Below are 21509 nucleotides of genomic sequence, written 5' to 3'. Positions count from 1 at the left end.
AAAGATTAAAAGAAGTTCTAGGTAATGAGGAGACGCTAGTAGGTGACGTAAAAGTAGCGGAACATTTGGGAAGCAGAGATCACAATATATTGAGGTTCAGTGTTAGGATGGAAAATGAAAAGTCTAGGAAAAGAGTACTTGACTGGAAAAAGCATTTCACAGTTTCATTTGAAAGGCACTGTGTCCAGATTTAATGGAAAGACAAATGACTGCAAAACTAATCATGAATGGGAAATCTTGGGTGTCGGCCATAGCTCAGTGGTAGCACTTTCACCTGTGAGTCACAAGGTTGTGGGTTCAAGTTCCACTCCAGAGACTTGAGCAGATGATCCAGGCTGACACTTCAGTGCAGCACTGAGGGAGTGCTGCACTGTCAGAGGTGCTATCCTTCGGATGAGCTGTTAAAACAAGGCCCCATCTGCCCCCTCAGGTGGATGTAAAAGATCCCACGGAGAATAGATAAAGGAAATGCAGTGGATGCGGTTGTATAAATTTTCAATAGGCATTGGATAAGAGAGGAAGCACTGTTGCAATGTAGGCAAACACAGCAGCCAATTTGCATGCAGCAAGGTCCCACAAACAGCAATGATACAAATGTCCAGATAATCTGTTTTGGTGTTGGTTTAGGGATGAAGACACCAGGAGAACTCCACTGCTTGTTCTGGAATAGTGCGGTGGGGTCTTTTACATCCACCGGAACAGGCAGAGGGTGCCTTGGTTTAACTTCTTATCCAAACGATGGCACCTCTAACAATGCAGCGCTCCCTCAGTACCGCATTGGAATATTGGCGTTAAGATTGTGTGCTCAAGAACTGCAGTAAGGGTTGAACTCATGACCTAAGGGCATGAGTACTACCCACTGAGCCAAGCTGACATTATGTAGCAGATAATTAGGAATGAGTTTTTTGGGGCAGGAAGAACAAGCAATTACTTGCATCTTAAACTGCCACTGGGGAAAAAAAAGTTGCTTAACAGTATTGCAGATATCTCCTAGCTATATATCATTATTAAGTGTATGATTTTTTTTTTTTAAACCTTGTACAGGTATCATTCATGGGATTCTATATATTGAGTAAATCTGTGCAGCCATGGGCAATACCAGAAATTGAACTCCAGGTCCTCGGCTACCCGTGAGCAACAAGTTTAAAAAAAAAAAAATGCATTTATTTATTTAGCTGGTTCCAGCTGCTGTCTGCTCAACCACTACATTAGGGAATGGAAACCTTGGCACAAATTCTTTATATAAAAAAAAAATGAATGATGAAAATACTGTGCGCAGCAGGACACAAAAGAGAGAGAAATATATATAGGTCCCAAGTTTGGATGGGTCTTCATCGGACAGTTTACCTACCTGGAATGTTAACTTCTCTTGTTTTCTGTCGGTTTTGCGATTTTCCTTTTTATGTCAATTTTTTATATCAGTGCACAGAGGGGGCTACATCTGAATTGCCTTCTGCACAGAGTTTGAAAAGAAGAAAAAATAAGAAAGGAAAAAAAAAACGGGGGGGAAAGCCAGTTTTCACCCCAAACACCATGAGACCCATGTCGTCTGAGCTGGTGACTGAGGATCCATGTAACATTGGCCTTGCGTAGGAGGCCTGTAGTATTAACCGCAAGACATTGACACTACTGTTCCTGAGTTTGCGTACGCAGTGAGAACAGTGCCCCAATGGTTTATCTGATGGCTCGGCAAGTTTATCCTGAGTTTGGATCGCTGCAAAACGCTAACTTTCCTTAACCATGTGAATCCTCAGCTTTGGGCGACCAGGGGTGGAGTGTTACTGCCAACATGACAGTGCTGCAGGAGTGATCCAACTGCAGTTCTTGATTAATGAGGTTAGTTCTTTTGGGCTTCAGAAGGATTGAAAAAGTGCACAAAATGTTTCGTTCACCTTTCGCCTGTGTGGTTTTGAGATGCATTTTGCAAGATTAATTTTTAATTTGCATTTTGATCGCAGCCTTTATATAAAAAAAAAAGATTTAAATTGTGTAGCTTAGATAAAAGAATCATCAACTTAACCAACAGGATCGAATTGGTCTTTTACACGTTAAATATGTAAATGTATAAAACCACACTAGATACTATTGAATGAATGAAAGTAATTCTTTTTACAAAATGCTTGCAATTTCTGTGATGTACAGTATTGTGAAAGGAACTGGGTTGTTTGTTCATGGGTTCAAATTGTATTTACTGCAACAGAAATTGAACTGGATTGGAATTTTCCATTTATTTCTAAATGTACTGAATTTATGCACATGATGTATGATCTGTTGGCCCCACACACTACTGTCCAAATTCATGGTTTACAGAATCTCATTTCACAATTTGACAGAAAATGTATCCTTAACCTTAAGGTATGTATGTGGCACGCCTTTCTTGTTTGCATGTACAAGGTTCAATGATGTGTCAGCAGTTCATTGTGTCATTTAGTGCCTGGCATTGCGATAATTACTCTGCTTTTCACCAGTCCCCCCCAGAAAAGTGTTAAATATTTGTGTAGATGGTGCTCATTAAAATTCCTTCCTGTCGCAATGATTGTACTTATTAAAAAGAGGTTTTTCATTCTTTCCTATCTCTCCTACCTCCAAGTACAACTAAATACTCATACAAGGATGAAAACAGCTACAGTACTGTCCCCTTTAAGAGCTTGGCGCTCCATGGGATCTTATTTAACAGGTGGTCTTTCCTTCTCTGCAATTATTTCTTCTGGTTATTTAAACCCAAGGCTCCTTTTCTCCAGGACTACGTGTCTCCGGAAACTCCTTTCCTCCTTCTCCCTCACCTCTAATGCCATGTGTGAAGATCTCATGGATTTTTTTGCCTCTTATAAGATTGAGACCACCCATACAGCTACCTTTGCAACTACATTTCCTTCTTCTGACTCCCTGTCCTCCTCCCGCACCCAACCCCCACAACGTCATTCTGGCTCTGATCCCGTCACTTTCCTGTTTTTCTCTCCTATCTCTAACCTATCTTCTTAAGCGTCACCCTTTTCAAGACCCACCTCTTGGATGCCTCCTGGCCCCCATGCTTGCTGACAGTGTTAATGACCCCCTTGGCTCGAGAACTGTTTCTCTCCCTTTCAAAATGGCAGTCATCACTCCTTTCCTCAAAAAGCCCACTTTTGACCCATCCATCCCATCTCCAACCTCCCTTTTTTTGGGGTGAGATTGCAACGATTTGACTGAGCAAAGCGAAACTTTTAAGAACTTCTGGTTATGCTACCTGAACTCTGCTCCTGAGACGAGAGCTCTGTCCATCTGATAACTGATTAACTTTCACACACAATCCGGAAGTAACAGTGCTTCAAAATTCAGGCACAGGGTCTTGCCTTGAAGGCCATTACAATGCTGCCATAGAAGCAAAAGCTGCTGCCCAGAGAAGTATGAAATATTGCTGTTTGTGGAAGCTTGCTGTGCACAAATTGATTGCCTTGTTTCCTACTTTACAAAGTGACTGCACTTCCAAAGTACTTCATTTGCTGTAAAGCGCTTTGACTTGCAGGTCCTTTTCTTTATCAGAAATAGCCAAGTCTACAGCCAGAAGCTGCCTGAAAACAGGTACACGTATGACATGCTTCTGATAGTTTGACAATAGCCAAACTCACTGCAGTGCTGTAGGATTCTGCATTTCTCATGAGTGATGTTGGTTGAGGGACAGGCCAGGACACTGGGGAGAACTCCCCTCCCCTTCTTTGAAATAGTGCCATAGGATTTTTTGCGTCAACCTGAGAAGGCAGACAGGGTGTCGGTTTAACGTCTCATCCGGAAGATGGCACCTCAATACAGTACTGCACTGGAGTGTCAGCCTAGATTTTGTGGTCAAGTCTCGAGTGGGACTTGAGCCCATAACTTTCTGACTCAGAGGCCAGAGTGCTACCAACTGAGCCATGGCTGACACCTTCAAAGATACCAGGGCAGTAAATTAACAGCAGTTCACCTGTCCTTTCAGTAGACAACCAAGGATCACTGCTGGGATAATTGCAAAGGTATATTTACAGTCAGAAGTGCTAGTCAGAGTAGAAATAGAAGGCTATTTAAGATGAATACGTGGCTAGAGGAATGGTGCGCGGGGGAGGGATTCAAGTTCCTGGGACATTGGAACCAGTTCTGGGGGAGGTGGGACCAGTTCAAACCGGACGGTTTGCACCTGGGCAGGGCCAGGACCGATGTCCTAGGGGGGGAGTGTTTGCTAGTGCTCTGGGGGAGGGTTTAAACTAAAATGGCAGGGGGTTGGGAACCTGAGCAGGGGGAACAGAGGAAAGGGAAACCAGGGTAAATGCAAAAGATAGGAAGGAGAAAAACAAAAGTGGCAGTGAGAGAAATCAAGGGTTTAAATCAAACATGGCCACAGTAAATAATAATTCTAATAGGTCTAAGAGCGTTAAAAGAACAAGCCTGAAGGCTTTGTGTCTTAATGTGAGGAGCATTCGTAATAAGGTGGATGAATTAGCTGCGCAAATAGAGGTAAACGAATATGATTTGATTGGGATTACGGAAACATGGCTCCAGGGTGGCCAAGGCTGGGAACTCAACATCCAGGGGTATTCAATATTCAGGAAAGATAGGCAAAAAGGAAAGGGAGGTGGGGTAGCATTGCTGGTTAAAGAAGGGATTAACACAATTGTAAGGAAGGATATTAACTCTGATGATGTGGAATCTGTATGGGTAGAACTGAGAAATACCAAGGGGCAGAAAACGTTAGTGGGAGTGGTATATAGACCTCCAAACGGTATTGCGGAGGTTGGGGACGGCATTAAAAGGGAAATTAGAGAAGCGTGCAATAAGGGCACAGCAGTCATCATGGGTGACTTTAATCTACATATAGATTGGGCTAACCAAATTAGTAACAATACTGTGGAGGAGGAATTCCTGGAGTGTATACGGGATGGTTTCCTGGACCAATATGTCGAGGAACCAACCAGAGATCAGGCCATCTTAGACTGGGTATTATGTAACGACAAAGGATTAATTAGCAATCTTGTTGTACGAGGCCCCTTGGGTCGGAGCGATCATAATATGATAGAATTGTTCATTAAGATGGAGAGTGAAGTAGTTGACTCAGAGACTAGGGTCCTGAATTTAAACAAAGGAGACTACGATGGTCTGAGGCGCGAGTTGGGTAGGATTGATTGGGGAATGTCAATCAAAGGGTTGACGGTGGATAGGCAATGGCAAACATTCAAAGACAGCATGGATGAACTACAGAATTTGTTCATCCCAGTTTGGCATAAAAATAAAACAAAAAAGGTGACTCAACCGTGGCTAACAAGGGAAATTAGGGATAGCAGAAGATCCAAGGAGAGGACATATAAATTGGCCAGAGAAAGCAGTAAACCTGAGGATTGGGAGCAGTTTAGGATTCAACAAAGGAGGACAAAGGGATTAATTAGAAAGGAAAAATAGAATATGAGAGTAAGCTTTCAGGGAACATAAAAACTGACTAAAAGTTTTTATAGATATGTGAAGAGAACGGGCAGCACGGTGGCATAGTGGTTAGCACTGTTGCCTCACAGCGCCAGGGACCCGGGTTCGAATCCGGCCTCGGGCGACTGTCTGTGTGGAGTTTGCACATTCTCCCCGTGTTTGCGTGGGTTTACTCCGGGTGCTCCGGTTTCCTCCCACAGTCCAAAGATGTGCGGGTTAGGTTGATTGGCTATGATAAATTGACCCTTAGTGTTAGGGGGATTAAATACGTGGGGTTACGGGGATAGGGTGGGATATGTGTTGGCGTAGGGGTTACGTGGATCGGGTGGGATATGTGTCGGTGCAGGCTCGATGGGCCGAAATGGCCTCTATCTGCACTGTGGGGTTTCTGTGAAAAAGATTGGCGAAGTCAAGCGTAGGTCCCTTGCAGTCAGAATCAGGGGAATTTATAATGGGGAACAAAGAAATGGCCGACCAATTAAATACATATTTTTGGTTCTGTCTTCACAAAGGAGGACACAAATAACCTCCCAGAGATGTCGGGGAACAGCGGGTCTAATGAGAGGGAGGAGCTGAAAGAAATCAGTATTTGTAGGGAAATGGTGTTGGGGAAATTGATGGGATTGAAGGCCGATTAAATCCCCAGGGCATGATAATCTACATCCTAGGGTACTTAAGGAAGTGGCCCTAGAAATAGTAGATGCATTGCTGATCATCTTCCAACATTCGATAGAATCTGGAACAGTGCCCATGGATTGGAGGGGAGCTAATGTTACCCCACTATTCAAAGAAAGGTGGTAGAGAGAAAACAGGGAATTACAGACCAGTAAGCCTGACATCGGTAGTGGGGAAAATGCTAGAGTCCGTTATAAAAGATGTAATAGCAGAGCACTTGGAAAACAGTGACAGGATCGGACAAAGTCAACATGGATTTACAAAAGGTAAATCGTGCTCGACTAATCTACTGGAATTTTTTGAGGATGTAACTGGTAAAATAGATAAGGGAGAACCAGTGGATGTGGTGTATTTGGACTTTCAGAAGGCTTTCGACAAGGTCCCGCAGAAGAGGTTAGCGTGTAAAGTTAAGGCGCATGGGATTGGGGGCAAGGTATTGACTTGGATAGAGAACTAGTTGGCAGACAGAAGCCAAGAGTTGGAATAAACGGGTCTTTTTCCGAATGGCAGGCAGTGACTAGTGGGGTACCGCAGGGATCGGTCCTTCGACCCCAGCTATTCACAAAATATATATTAATGATCTAGTCAAGGGAACTAGATGCAATATCTCCAAATTTGCAGATGACACAAAGCTGGGTGGGCGTGTGTGCTGTGAGGAGGATGCGAGAAATGACAGGATGATTTGGACAGGTTTGGTGATTGGGCAGAAGCATGGCAGATGCAATATAACGTGGATAAATGTGAGGTTATCCACTTTGGTGGCAAAAACAGGAAGGCAGATTATTATCTGAATGGCAATAGATTGGGAGAAGGAAGTGCAACGAGACCTGGGTGTCCTTGTGCACCAGTCGCTGAAGGTAAGCATGCAGGTGCAGCAGGCGGTTAAGAAGGCAAATGGTATGTTGGCATTCGTAGCGAGAGGGTTTGAGTACAGGAACAAGGATGTCTTGCTGCAGTTGTACAGGGCCTTGGTGAGACCACACCTTGCGTATTGTGTGCAGTTTTGGTCACCTTATCTGAGAAAGGATGTTCTTGCCTTGGAAGTAGTTCAGCGAAGATTCACCAGGCTGATACCTGGGATGGAAGGAATGACTTATGAGGAGAGATTTGGACGATTGGGCTTGTACTTGCTGGAGTTTAGACGAATGAGAGGGGATCTCATTGAAACTTATAAAATTCTGACTGGACTGGACAGACTAGATGCAGGAAGGATGTTCCCGATGGTCGGGGAGTCCAGAGCCAGGGTCACAGTCTAAGGATAAGGGGTAGGCCATTTAGGACAGAAATGAGGAGGAATTTCTTCACCCAGAGAGTGGTGAACCTGTGGAATTCTCTACCACAGAAGGCAGTAGAGGCCAATACATTAAATATATTGAAGAAGGAGTTGGATATATTTCTTAAGGCTAAAGGGATCAAGGGGTATGGGGAGAAAGCAGGGACCGGGTCCTGAATTTGGATGATCAGCCACGATCGCATTGAATGGCAGAGCAGGCTCGAGGGGCCGAATGGCCTACTCCTGCTCCTATCTTCTATGTTTCTATGTCATAAATTATGACCTGGTGTTAAGTACTACTTGTTCGGGCAAGCCACCTAACTGAGCTGACTCATCAGCTTTTTGAAACAGTGTCTGCACCTGAGCAAGGGACTGTATGTATATTTAACATACAGGCTGCACGCAACAAGCATTAATCAAATCGAAGTAACCAAACTACATGCAAGTACCAAAAATGTAGGGATTCTTGGGTTCAACATGACTGACCTCTCTGAACTGTCGGCGATTTCACACCAAAGTACCCCGTCTTCTGTTTTGAGAATTGGTCAAGCAGAGGTGAGTAGTGTTCTCCCTAAGGTGCGCGGGCACGTGGCCGTACATCAATCTTGAGGTCCCGCGCAGCCTGCTCACAAGCTGGAAAAGATACCATGCAGCAAATTTGAAGGGAAAACTCATTGGGGGGGGGGGGGGGGGGGGGGGGAAATTTGAGGGAACTTTGGAGATGAGCAGCACCATTTCTGGACAATTTCTGAATACTTGCCCAGGAGCTGAGTCAGCTTGGACATTGCGCAATCTATTCTCTTGGAGTCAAAGTTTGCTTTATGGGTTATTTTGCCTACCTTGGTTTTCTCCAGAGATCTGCAAAATGTATAGATTGGGGATTCACTGGAAATATTGGCCCTACTCACCATCACACAGAAGAAAGAAACAGTTTGCAATTACTTAGCACCTTTCATGACCTCGCAGTCCCAAAGCACTTTACAGCCAATGAATTTGTTTTAAAGTGTGGTCATGTATTGTAATGTAGGAAACACAGCAGCCAATTTGCACACAAGCTCCCACAAACAGTAATAAGCTAATGACCAGGTAATCTGATTGGTTGATGGATAAATATTGACCTGGACACTGGGGAGAGCTCCCCTGCTCTCTGGATTATGTGCTCAGGCCTCTGGAGTGGGACTTGAATCCACAACCTGCTGACTGCAGAGGCGAGAGTGCTACCAACTGAGCCACGTCATACATTGTAGGGGTCTTCTTGCTCGGTTAGAAGGCCAGACTCTTGACTGCATGGCTGCTGAATCAGAAAGGGTGCTAATCCATAGTCTGTAGTGGTACAGTATGTGGAGAATTTTTTTTCCATTTGCTTATGGGATGTGGGCATCGCTGGCAAGGCCAGCATTTATTGCCCATCCCTAATTGCCCTCGAAGGTGGTGGTGAGCCGCCGCCATGAACCGCTGCAGTATGCAGTGAAGGTACTCCCGCAGTGCTGTTAGGGAGGGAGTTCCAGGATTTTGACCCAGCGACGATGAAGGATCGACTATATACTTCTAAGTCAGGGTGGTGTGTGACTTGGAGGGGAACTTGGAGGTGGTGGTGTTCCCATGTGCCTGCTGCCCTTGTCCATCTAGTTGAAAGAGGTCGCGGGTTTGGGAGGTGCTGCCGAATAAGCCTTGGCGAGTTGCTGCAGTGCATCTTGTAGATGGTACACACTGCAGCCACGGTACGTCGGTGGTGGAGGGAGTGAATGTTTAACGTGATGGATGATTTGCCAATCAAGTGGGCTTCTTTGTCTGGATGGTGTTGAGCTTGTGTTGTTGGAGCTGCACTCACCCAGGCAAGTGGAGAGTATTCCATCACACTCCTTACTTGTGCCTTGTAGATGGTGGAAAGGCTTTGGGGAGTCAGGAGGTGAGATACTCGCTGCAGAATACCTAGCCTCTGACCTGCTCTTGTTGCCACAGTATTTTTGTGGCTGGTCCAGTTACAGTTCTGGTCAATGGTGACCCCCCAGGAGGTTGATAGTGGGGGATTTGGCGATGGTAATGCCGTTGAATGTCAAGGGGCAGTGGTTAGACTCTCGCTTGTTGGAGATGGTCATTGCCTGGCACTTCTGTGGCACGAATGTTACCTGCCTCTGAGCCCAAGCCTGAACGCCGTCCAGGTCTTGTTGCATGCGAGCATGGACTGCTTCATTATCAGAGGAGTTGTGAATGGCGCTGAACACTGCAGTCATCAGCAAACATCCCCATTTCTGACCTTATGTTGGAGGGAAGGTCATTGATGAAGCAGCTGAAGATGGTTGGGCCTAGGACACTGCCCTGAGGAACTCCTGCAGCGATGTCTTGGGGCGGTGATGATTGACCTTCAACCACCACAACCATTTTCCTTTGTGCTAGGTATGACCAGTGGAGTGATTTCCCCCCGATTCCTGTTGACTTCAGTTTTACAAGGGCTCCTTGATGCCACACTCTGTCAAATGTTGCCTTGATGTCAAGGGCATCACTCTCTCCTCACCTCTGGAATTCAGCTCCTTTGTCCATGTTTGGATCAAGGCTGTAATGAGGTTGGGAGCTGAGTGGTATTGGCAGAACCCAAACTAGGCATCATTGAGCAAGTTATTGGTGAGTACTGCAAATCCATTGGCAGGATAGGTGCACCAACGTCTGTGTTCTTGCTCAGGCCAACATCCCCAGCATCGAAGCTTTGACCACGCTCAGTCAGCTCCGATGGACGGGCCACGTTGTCTGCATGCCCGATACGAGACTCCCAAAACCGGCGCTCTACTCGGCGCTCCGGCACAGCAAGAGAGCCCCAGGTGTGCAGAGGAAATGCTTCAAGGACACCCTCAAAGCCTCCTTGAAAAAGTGCAACATCCCCACCGACACCTGGGAATCCCTGGCCCAAGACCGCACAAAGTGGAGGACAAGCATCTGGGAAGGCGCCAAACACCTAGAGTCTCTTCGCCGGGAGCAAGCGGAAGCCAAGCACAAGGAGCGCACGTCAACCCAAGCACCCCACCCACCCGCCCCTTCAACCATCGTCTGCCCCACCTGTGACAGAGACTGTCGGTCCCGCATTAGACTCATCAGTCACCAGAGAACTAATTTTTAATGTGGAAGCAAGTCATCCTTGGTTCCGAGGCCCTGCCTGAGAGAAGAGGGATACTGGTGAGTAAGTGCAACTTGATAGCATTGTCGATGACACCTTCCATCACTTTGCTGATGATTGAGAGTAGACTGATGGAGCGGTAATTGGCCGGATTGGATTTGTCCAGCTTTTTGTGGACAGGACATACCTGGGCAGTTTTCCGCATTGTCGGGTAGATGCCAGTGTTGTAGCTGTTCTGGAACAGCTTGGCTAGAGGCGCAGCTAGTTCTGGAGCACAAGTCTTCAGCACGATAAACGGGATGTTGTTGGGGCCCATAGCCTTTGCTGTATCTAGTGTGCTCAGCTGTTTTTTGATATCACGTGGAGTGACTCGAATTGGCTGAAGACTGATTTTTGTGATGGTGGAGATCTCGGGAGGAGACCGATCTGGATCATCCACTTGGCACTTCTGGCTGAAGATGGTTGCAAACGTGTGGTAAACCACTTTGTATTCCACTGTGGACATGCCTCGGCTGACTCCTCCCACAAGTCCTAGTATAAAGGTGACTGCTCCCCAGCCCCCTTTTGTATTCTGGACCGGTCGACCACTCGAGGCAGACCTTCATTCTTTTGTTAATAAAAGCCTTTAGTTACTCTCTTAACTCTCAGTCTTTTATGAGTAATTGATAGCGCATCAATTTTATTAACAAATTTTTATAATGGAGAAGATCCTCACACCAGCATGCCTGGACTTAGATCATCGGGAGGCGGACTCATCCACCAAGTTTACTCACTGGCTTAAGTGTTTCGAAAAATTCCTGACCGCCTCCGCAGCAATCAAATCGGACGAGGACAAACTGGATGTCCTGACCTCCAAAGTGAACCACCGAGTGTACTTGGTCATCCAAGACGCGACCTCGTACGCGGACGCTATCGAGCTCCTCAAGGACCAGTACACGCGCCCAGTGAACGAAGTGTACGCCAGGCACCTTCTGGGGAGTCGTAAACAACAACCTGGGGAATCGACCGTGGAATACCTTCAGGCACTGTCTGTGCTTGGCCGGGCCTGTGGTTGCAAGGATGTAAAGGCCGCCGTGTACACAGAGGAACTTATCCGGGACGCTTTTGTAGCGGGCCACAGATCCAATTACACCCGACAGCGACTGTTGGAGCAGAGTGACCTCGACCTCAACAAGGCCTCTGAACTCGCACTATCATTGGATGCAGCCTACCGGGGCATGGATGCCGCCTACTCTGCACCGTGGACGCCGCGGGGAATGACAGCCTGGGACACGGTAGGACCGCCTCATAGCGCCGTGCCACCCCAGCCACAGCCCAGCAACGGCCCAACTACCGCAGCAGTGTCCCAAGGCCAGACAGCAGTGCCCCAAGGCCAGAAATGCTACTTCTGTGGCCAGGCAAAACACCCCAGAGCGCGCTGCCCGGCAAAAAACGCGATCTGCTCGGGCTGCGGGAAGAAGGGACACTACGCTAACGTCTGCAGGGCCAAAGCCACCCCAAACCCCAGCAGCGCCGCGTGTGGGCCATGCGGGCCGCCATCTTGGGCCTCCCCGGCCACGTGCGAACCACCGGTACAGCAGCCATTTTGGACGCCTCCAGCCACATGGGGATCATGGACGCCGCCATCTTGGACGACAGCCGGAACGCAGCAGGCCCCCAACACCGCCTCATCTGATACCCGCAGCGACACACCGACCCCTACGCTGGCATCCGTTACACTGGACCAAGCGAGACCGCACCAGCTGGCCAGCTCCGCAATGGACATTAAGGTAAATGGCCACGATACAATCTGCCTTTTTGACTCTGGGAGCACGGAGAGCTTCATCCACCCCGACACGGTGCGGCGTTGCTCTCTCCCAGTCCTGCCTGCGCACCAGTGGATTTCTATGGCCTCCGAGTCCCAGTCGGCGGACATCGGCGGCTACTGCGTAGTGACACTCGTAGTAGACGGGACCGTGTACGATCATTTTAAACTTCGGGTCCTGCCTGACCTCTGCGCTGCCGTCCTGCTGGGGTTAGATTTTCAGTGCCACCTTAAAAGTGTTACGATGGCGTACGGTGGACCCCTACCCCCACTCACAGTCCGCAGCCAGCAGCTCCCAATTTGCCCGCCGCGCACCAGGTGCAACCTCTCCACACTCAGAGTCACCCCCCCCCCCCCCCCACTGTTTGCTAACCTCACCCCCGACTGTAAGCCCATCGCCACAAAGAGCAGGCGATACAGTGCCGGGGACAGGGTTTTCATTAAAACCGAAGTGCAGCGGCTCCTGAAGGAAGGGATTATTGAGGGCAGCACCAGCCCCTGGCGAGCCCAGGTTGTGGGGTCCCCTACTATGCGGACAAGGCCCATCCGCTGATCAAGTCCACCTCTTTTCCCTTGACGGCAGAGGCCCGCTTAGCCTTCCACCGTATCAAGGAAGACATTGCCAAAGCCACCATGCACGCAGTGGACGAATCCATCCCCTTCCAGGTGGAAAGCGACGCGTCCGACTTTGCCCTGGCCGCTACCCTCAATCAGGCGGGGAGACCCGTGGCCGCCTTTTCACGAATCCTCCAAGGCCCGGAGACCAGACACTCCGCTGTTGAGAAGGAGGCCCAGGCGATTGTGGAGGCTGTGCGTCATTGGAGGCACTACCTGGCCGGAAAACGATTTACCCTGCTCACTGACCAACGTTCAGTTGCTTTCATGTTTAACAACAAGCAGAGGGGCAAAATCAAAAATGACAAGATCTTGAGGTGGAGAATCGAACTTTCCACCTACAATTACGAGATCTTGTACCGGCCCGGGAAGCTCAATGAACCCCCGGATGCGCTATCGCGTGGCACCTGCGCCAGCGTGCAGATCGATAGACTGCGGGCCCTCCACAATGACCTCTGCCACCCGGGGGTCACCAGGTTCTTCCACTTCATCAAGGCCCGCAACCTGCCTTACTCTATTGAGGAGGTCAGGACCATGACCAGGAACTGCCAAGTCTGCGCTGAGTGCAAACCGCACTTTTATAGACCAGACAGGGCCCACCTGATAAAAGCCACTCGCCCCTTTCGAGCGGTCTGAGCGTTGATTTTAAAGGGCCTCTCCCCTCCTCCCACCGCAATGTGTACTTCCTCAATATTATTGATGAGTACTCCCGTTTCCCGTTCGCCATCCCCTGCCCGGACATGACCAGTGCCACGGTCATTAAATGTCTGAACGACCTCTTCACCCTGTTCGGTTTCCCCAGCTATATCCATAGCGACCGGGGCTCATCGTTTATGAGCGACGAACTCCGTCAGTACCTGCTAACTAGGGGTATTGCCACAAGCAGGACCACCAGTTACAACCCCCAGGGGAATGGACAGGTGGAAAGAGAAAATGCGACAGTTTGGAAGGCCGCCCTGCTAGCCTTAAAGTATGCTTACATTGCATACCCGGATGGGCGGGAGGACACAGTCTCCATAAGAGACCTTGCACCCTCGGGGGGCCGCAGTAACTCACTACCACCCCCCCCCCCCCCCACGATCCGATATCCAGCCCCAGCAGACGGCAGGCCTGGGCCCAGCGACCCGCTCGACACCTACGAGGATGACACGACTGTGCCACAGCCTACGCGGGACTCGACGCCGGAAGCTCCACTACCCCTGCCGTCGCCACGCCGATCACAGCGGCAGACAAGACCTCCGGAGAGACTCCAATACACTAACTTTTAATACGCTTCACCCCGCCGGACTCGATTTTAAACAAGGGGTGAATGTGGTAAACCACTGTTTGTATTCCACTGTGTACACGCCTGGACATGCCTCGGCTGACTCCTCCCACAAGTCCTAGTATAAAGGTGACTGCTCCCCAGCCCCCTTTCTATTCTGGACCGGTCGACCACTCGAGGCAGACCTTCATTCTTTTGTTAATAAAAGCCTTTAGTTACTCTCTTAACTCTCAGTCTTTTATGAGACTCGAATTGGCTGAAGACTGATTTTTGTGATGGTGGAGATCTCGGGAGGAGACCGATCTGGATCATCCACTTAGCACTTCTGGCTGAAGATGGTTGCAAACGCATCAGCCTTGTCTTTTGCACTCACGTGCTGGGCTCCACCATCATTGAGGATGGGGATATTCATGGAGCCTCCTCCTCCCATTAGTTGTTGAACGGTCCACCACCATTCACGACTGGATGTGACAGGACTGCAGAGCTTTGATCTGACCTGTTGATTGTGGGATCGCTTAGCCCTGTCTGTAGCATGCTGCTTCCGCATTTTAGCATGCATGAAGTCCTGTGTTGCAACTTCCCCAGGTTGGCACCTCATTTTTAGGTATGCCTGGTGCTGCTCCTGGCATGCTCTTCTGCACTCATTGAACCAAGGTTGGTCCCCTGGCTTGATGGTAATCACAGAAATCACAGAAACCACACAGTGCAGATAGAGGCCATTTCGGCCCATCGAGCCTGCACCGACACATATCCCACCCGATCCCCGTAACCCCTACACCAACACATATCCCACCCTATCCCCGTAACCCCACGTATTTAATCCCGCTAACACTAAGGGTCAATTTATCATAGCCAATCAGCCTAACCCACACATCTTTGGACTGTGGGAGGAAACCGGAGCACCCGGAGTAAACCCACGCAAACACGGGGAGAATGTGCAAACTCCACACAGACAGTCGCCCGAGGCCGGATTCGAACCCGGGTCCCTGGCGCTGTGAGGCAACAGTGCTAACCACTATGCCACCGTGCTGCCGTAATGGTAGAGTGAGGGATATGCCAGGCCCACAGTGCCTCATGGATGCCCAGTTTTGAGCTGCCAATACTGTCATGGACAGCTGCATCTGCGACAGGTACATTGGTGATGATGAGGTCAAGTAGGTTTTTCCTTCGTGTTGGTTCTCTCACCAACTGTTGCAGACCCAGACTGGCAGCTATGTCCTTCAGATCTCAGCCAGCTTGGTCAGTAGTGGTGCTGCTGAGCCACTCTTGGTGATGGATGTTGAAGTCCCCCACCCAGAGTATATTCTGTGCCCTTGATACTCTCGGTGCTTCTTCCAAGTGGTGTTCAACTTGGCGGGCTACTGGTTCATCAGCTGAGGGAGGGCGGTAGGTGGTAATCAGCAGGAGGTTTCCTTGCCCATGCTTGATCTGAAGCCATGAGACTTCATGAGGTCTGGAGTCAATGTTGAGGACCACTCGCAGGGCCGCTCCTTCCCGACTGTATACCACTGTGCCGCCACCCCTGGTGGGTCTGTCCTTCCAGTGGGACAGGACATACCCAAAGTATGATTCTGTGAGTATGACAATATCAGGCTGTTGCTTGACTAGTCTGTGGGACACATCTCCCAATTTTGGCACAAGTCCCCAGATGTTGGTGAGGAGGACTTTGCAGGGTTGACTGGGCTGGGTGTGCCATTGCCGAGGTCGATGCCCGTGGTCCGTCCGGTTGCAGTATTATGGCCCAGAAATTCGGGTTGGGGGCTTCCCGCGGGTGCAAGCCCCCGACCTGCACTTACCTTGCGCGCCGGCTGTTGAGCTCTGGGCCCCCGTGGATTTCCAACCCTGAGCCTGCTCCAGCTGCCGGCGCGCAGTGCTTGCGTATCCCAGGAGCGCAGTTAGTTTGATGCGTCCCCTGGGATCACGTGGGCCATGGGGAGCCAATCAGAGCAGGGAATGCTCCATTCATAAGTCTGACAGGAAGACCTGTCAAAAGTTAGAAATATTATGGGTCCGATAACATCACTAAATCTTCAAATAAATGTTTAAAAAACCCATTTTAACAAACTATAAATTAAATGAAATAACTATTTTAAACAATTTAAATTTTTGAAATTTTTAAAAAAAATTCTAATGGGGCTAAAAATAAACTTACCTTTCTTTAAAGTATTTAAAAATAATAAACCTATGGAAAAAATGTTTAAATTTTAATTAATTCACCACTTACCTTGTAAAAAGCAGGCCTTGCGCCTGCTTTTTACATGTCTAACTTCTGCAGACTTACCCTCCCGGGAAAACCTGTATATATTAAAAAATAAAAATAAAGCGCAGCCTCTCCCGTGCAGGCGTTCGACCTCTGAACCCCTTCGTTCAGGGGAACGGAAGTGCCGGTTTCCTGCGCATGCGCAGTGCATGCAGGAAACCGGCACTTCCATTGGACTTACGGGCGAGTACCCCGTGCGTACTCACCCGTGGAGACCCAAATTTCTGGGCCATTGTGTTTCGTATCTGTTTGTTACAGCTGAGTGGCTTGCTAGGCCATTTCAGAGGGCAGATAAGAGTCAACCACATTGCTGTGGGTCTGGAGTCACATAAAGGCCAGACCAGGTAAGGACGGCAGATTTCCTTCCCTAAAGGACATTGGTGAAGCAGATGGGTTTTTATAACAATCCGATAGTTTCATGGTTACCTTTTTACTGATTCTTCTTTTCAGCAGTAAAAAGCTAGTATGACTAGATCATCAAATTTGTAGACATCTTCCTTCTCCCAGAGACATCCTCCCGGTTCAAACGTCTGTTTCAGTGAGTGTTTCCTATGTTTTTTTCTCGAGGTAGAATTTGACCATGTGGAAAAAATATATATTCAAGTTATTTACTTTGGAGAAGCAGGCTCAGAAGGGATATGATTAAAGGTTTTAAATGAGTGCAGTCTGGTTAGATAGGTTATTTGAAACGGAGAGGGATGGCAGCACTAGAAAACTTTAAGAAATCCAAATTTTATTGGTGGTTAGGTTAAATGCCAGCACCCTCTGGGAGATACTGCCGGGACTTGTAAAAATGGAGTTACCACAGCCCTTTTAAAAGGGAATGTGACCACTTGAGCGAAGAGGACATTCCCGATTCCAGGGGTAAGTTGCTGCTTTGTTTCGATTATGAGGAGCTGTGGGCAACTGGAGCCTCCCTCGATTACCTTGCAAGAGGGAATTCCAGAGTCTCTTCCAAATTGGCTGTAACTTTTTTATCCTGTGCTTTTTTTTTTTCCCCCTTCCCCTGGAGTTTGTGAGGTTAGAGGGCGGGTGGACAGGGCAACCTTGATGGTCTTCTCCTGGCCTTTGTACCGAGTCATTTGTTGAATGGTATAATGTATTTTTGCTCTCTTGCAGGGAGCCCTTGTGAGTGCCTTGGCGGATGATACTTTACATCTCTGGAATCTGCGTCAGAAAAGGCCTGCCATACTCCATTCTCTGAAATTCAACAAAGAAAGGTAGAGTGATTCTTGCTGATAAAATCTTCTTTGGGGATGCACTCAATGTAGTGGTGTTCATTATGTACAGTGGATAGGTATTGAAAACCAATTTAAATGTTTATTGCAATGGTTGGAGGTTGGTATTATGCAGTTTATTCCCTCATGAAACTGTTTTCACTGGCAGGCAAGTCGGTAACTAGAGGGCACAGATTTAAGGTAATTAGTTAAAGTACCAGAGGGGAAATGAGGAGAAATGTTTTCATAAAGCGAGTTGTTATGATCTGGAATGCACTGCTTGAAAGTGTGCTGGAAACAGATTCAATAGTGACTTTCCAAAGGGAATAGGATATATACTTGAAAAGGAAAATTTTATAGGGCTATGGGGAAAGAGCAAGGTAGTGGGACTAATTGGATAACTCTTTCAAAGAGCCAGCACAGGCACGATTGAATATCCGAGTGTATAATACCTTTTTTAAAGCATCGCCATTAAATTAGTCCAAAACCTCATTCCCAGCTGGAGCTTGTGAATCTTGCCCAACACTCCTTGTCCAAGATAAACAGGAGTAGTACAGCTTCTCAAAGGGAGAGGAGGCAGAATTGGGAGGGAAAGTCATCCCCAGGCTACACTTGCGTGCCGCGGGACAAACGTCTGAGTGGCACTGGAAGCAGCTGGCTCCCTTGGCCACAGGTGGTGTCTATTCCATTGGGACTGGGGGGCAAAGAATAACAAAGCAAAGCTCCCCATCTCTCTTGTGGGACTGTAGCTAGCATATACGGGAAGGTAGGGTGTCTGCAATTCAACGATGTTGAATTATTGTGAGCACCGGAGGCCATAGAACTGAAGATGTGGTTGGGTTGTATCGGTTTCCCATCTCTTTTTGAATACTTTCAGCAACAATGCAGCCTACAGATTAGTGACTGCAGCTAATCTTGAACCATGCACTCTGAACCACAAACATTCCCTTCCCACAGATACATTTCTTACTGCTGTTTCTTTGGTTTTGCAGGATGGGAATTCACTATAAATATTTAGAGTTAATCCCATCCGTATCAGAGGATGTGTTATTTGTACACAAATGTTGTTACATGGAGTCCTGCACACATTTCGTACCCTTTCAAACCTTGTCATATAATTTATTCACTAAAAGTTCAGGTTTTATTCCTTTCCCCTCAGTTTTTCTCGCTTCCCCTCGCCCCAAAGTTATGACTCAACAACTCATTAGTTAAATTCAGAGGCATTGGGAAGCCCCAAAGTTGAAATGTTGATATTTTTTCCTCAAATTGGAAGAGCAGAAAACAAGTTGGTAGCGGAGAAAGGGTGGTTAGCTGAACATATCGGATGAGAATACACAGTTATGTTGGATGAGAGTAACCTTTGATAGAATGTTTTGACTTCAAATTACATTTGTGCTACATAACTGCAGATCTGGTGTCACGCGAGTCTGCCTTTGAAGTTGGTTACTTACATTGAAACACCGACCGAGAAGCCAAAGGCCTTTCCCAGAGCAAATTTGCTACAATGTTCGATCTCAGTGAGCGCTGGTTAGATTCTTCGATGTTATGATGTCAAACCTTTTTATAAAAAAAAAAAAATCCTTTTGGCTGTGGTTTATGTAGCTGTGAGGGTAGTCCACTTGATGCATAAGTGTGGACCTATATAGGTTTTGTTTATCTTTGACATGTACCGTTAGGATTTGAGGTCTTGATGTAAATGTAGCTGTCCTTGGACATTACTTCACACCCCGTTATTTCTGTCCTTCTGTAAACCAGATAGCTTCCTATTTCGGAGCCAGTCCAGTTTGCAAAGGATAGTCTGACTCTGCTCAGAGTGGTTTATGAGCCCTGCATTGGTTGATGGTTTGCTTTTAGTTTATGGACAAACCTGTAGCAGTGCTATTGTCAGCTGGTGTCTCCCATATTGGTCAGCTTCCCACAGTGTACTATGGTCTATTTCAATAAGTACACTTTAAACTGTGGAATAACTGCATGTTTGAGATGGAGGGAAAAAAACACCGAGGTTATAACTATCTGGAAAGACTGAACAAGCTGAGGCTCTTTTCTCTAGAAAAGAGAAGGCTGAGAGGTGACCTAAAAGAGGGTTTTAAAATCATGAAGGGAGGTAGAGAAGACATTTTCACTTGTGGGGGAGTCCAAAAGTAGGGGCCATAAATATGAGAGAGTCACTAATAAATCCAATAAGGAATTCAGGAGAAATTTCTTTACTCAGTGTGGTTGGACTGTGGAACTTGCTACCACATGGCATAGTTGAGGCGAATAGCATAGATGCTTTTAAGGGGAAGCTAGATAAGTACATGAGGGAGAAAGGAATAGAAAGATATGTTGATGGGGTTAGCTGAAAAGGGTGGGAGGAGGCTCATGTGGAGCATAAACACCGGCATAGACCTATTGGGCTGAATGGCCTGTTTCTGTGCTGTAAGCACTCTGTCATACAGGAAAAGTTCTGATATCCGGCACCGGCGTGTTGCCGGTCTATCAAAAGTGACGGACATGCAAAGTCAACGTTGAAGCATACGGAGATGAAAATCTCCGTATTTGACAACAAACACTGTTGCTCAGCAACAGCTCGTAAACACTCGGCCCGTACCTTGAAGCGTCTCTGAAGCTGTTGCGAAGCTACAAAGACGCTTTCCAGAGCCTGCCTGTTAACAGAATGCTAGGAGAAGAAAAAAAAACTAACTAAAACGGCTGCTGATTTCTGCCGTTAGAGCAAAGTTTCCGGCCATACAACCTCCGGATAAACCAAAGTTTCCTGTACTATGTAATAATTCCATCTGGGTGGAAAGAGGTGACTGAGTACTTCTACACTGTAACTCCAATAAAGGGCGAGCGTTTATTATCCAACAGTCTTCTAAACTATAGGGCATTTGTTCAATGCATTGTAGTATGAAACTTGTAACAATTGTATGTCAGACATTTCAGTGTTTTACTTTGTCATGTCTGTCATTTAAGGTAACTGGTTTAAAAATGGATTCTGGGAGGAACCCAGTTTCTGTGACTGTGGTGACTAATACAGTTAACTGGTGTCAAAATCTGACCTGGATAGCATAATCAGTGGGAATAATCAGTCTGTCTCTCGTGCTTTCTCTCTCTTTCCCCGCCCCCCCCCCCCCCCCCCCCCAATCTTTGTTGACCCACCGGTATTGAACTGTGTTTTTTGGTGCCCTTTTTTTATTATTGTGTGACTGTAGAAAAGCTATCCTGCTGCCATGAGACAAAGTTTTTAGGCTGATTCTTTTCCAACTCAAAAAAATGTCTGGGTGGATTGGAAGAAACCGTAGCAAAACCCTTCCAATAAAAAATGTATACAGTGTTAATGAGACTGGTTACGTACTGTTACTGTGCATATGATCTATGTTTATCAGGAAAAGTAATAACAAGTGCCTTTAGTAGCTAGGTGTGTGGCACTTTCCCCAGTGCTCCCCTTTAGCACCCAGGTACCTGGCACTATTACGTGGTGCTCCCCTGATAGTACCCGGTAGTCTGCCATTTTCTCTGGTCCTCCCCCTATTAGCAACTTTTGAAGTAAGAGCATCAAGAACAAGCTTAAAATTAAAAATATATAGAAAAAAGTAGAGGGGACAAAGGAAATTCAAGATTGGTGTTGAAAAGAGGTTGGTGATCCAGTGTTTGTGTTGTAAAACTGAAGTCCCAAACTCCTCCATCACCATCCCTGGGTATGTCCTGTCCCACCGGCAGGACAGACCCACCAGTGGTGGCGGTACATTCGTATACGTTGGGAAGGAGTGGGCCTGGGAGTCCTTAACTTTGACTCCCGACCCCATGAAGTCTCATGGCTTCAGGTCAAGCATGGGGAAGGAAACCTCCTGCTGATTACCACCTACTGCCCTCCCTCAGCTGA

General features: G+C 47.4%; 1 protein-coding gene across 4 annotated transcripts in view; it reads left to right on the top strand.

Moving 5' to 3' along the window:
- LOC147121525 (syntaxin-binding protein 5) overlaps nucleotides 1-21509 on the top strand; it is a 324726-nt gene that overhangs the window by 38035 nt on the left and 265182 nt on the right. For all 4 annotated transcript variants that reach the window (XM_085981855.1, XM_085981856.1, XM_085981857.1 and 1 more), the window contains exons 3-4: nucleotides 1755-1836; nucleotides 17547-17647. In XM_085981855.1, the coding sequence (XP_085837981.1) occupies nucleotides 1755-1836; nucleotides 17547-17647 (183 nt within the window). The remainder of the gene's footprint in view (nucleotides 1-1754; nucleotides 1837-17546; nucleotides 17648-21509) is intronic.

This window comes from Somniosus microcephalus, chromosome 3, assembly GCF_052327205.1.
Source record: "Somniosus microcephalus isolate GS21.2 chromosome 3, FLI_Smic_1.0, whole genome shotgun sequence".
NCBI lineage: Eukaryota > Metazoa > Chordata > Chondrichthyes > Squaliformes > Somniosidae > Somniosus > Somniosus microcephalus.
Note: the sequence above shows the minus strand (reverse complement) of the source record. Positions and strands in the feature narration are given on the sequence as shown.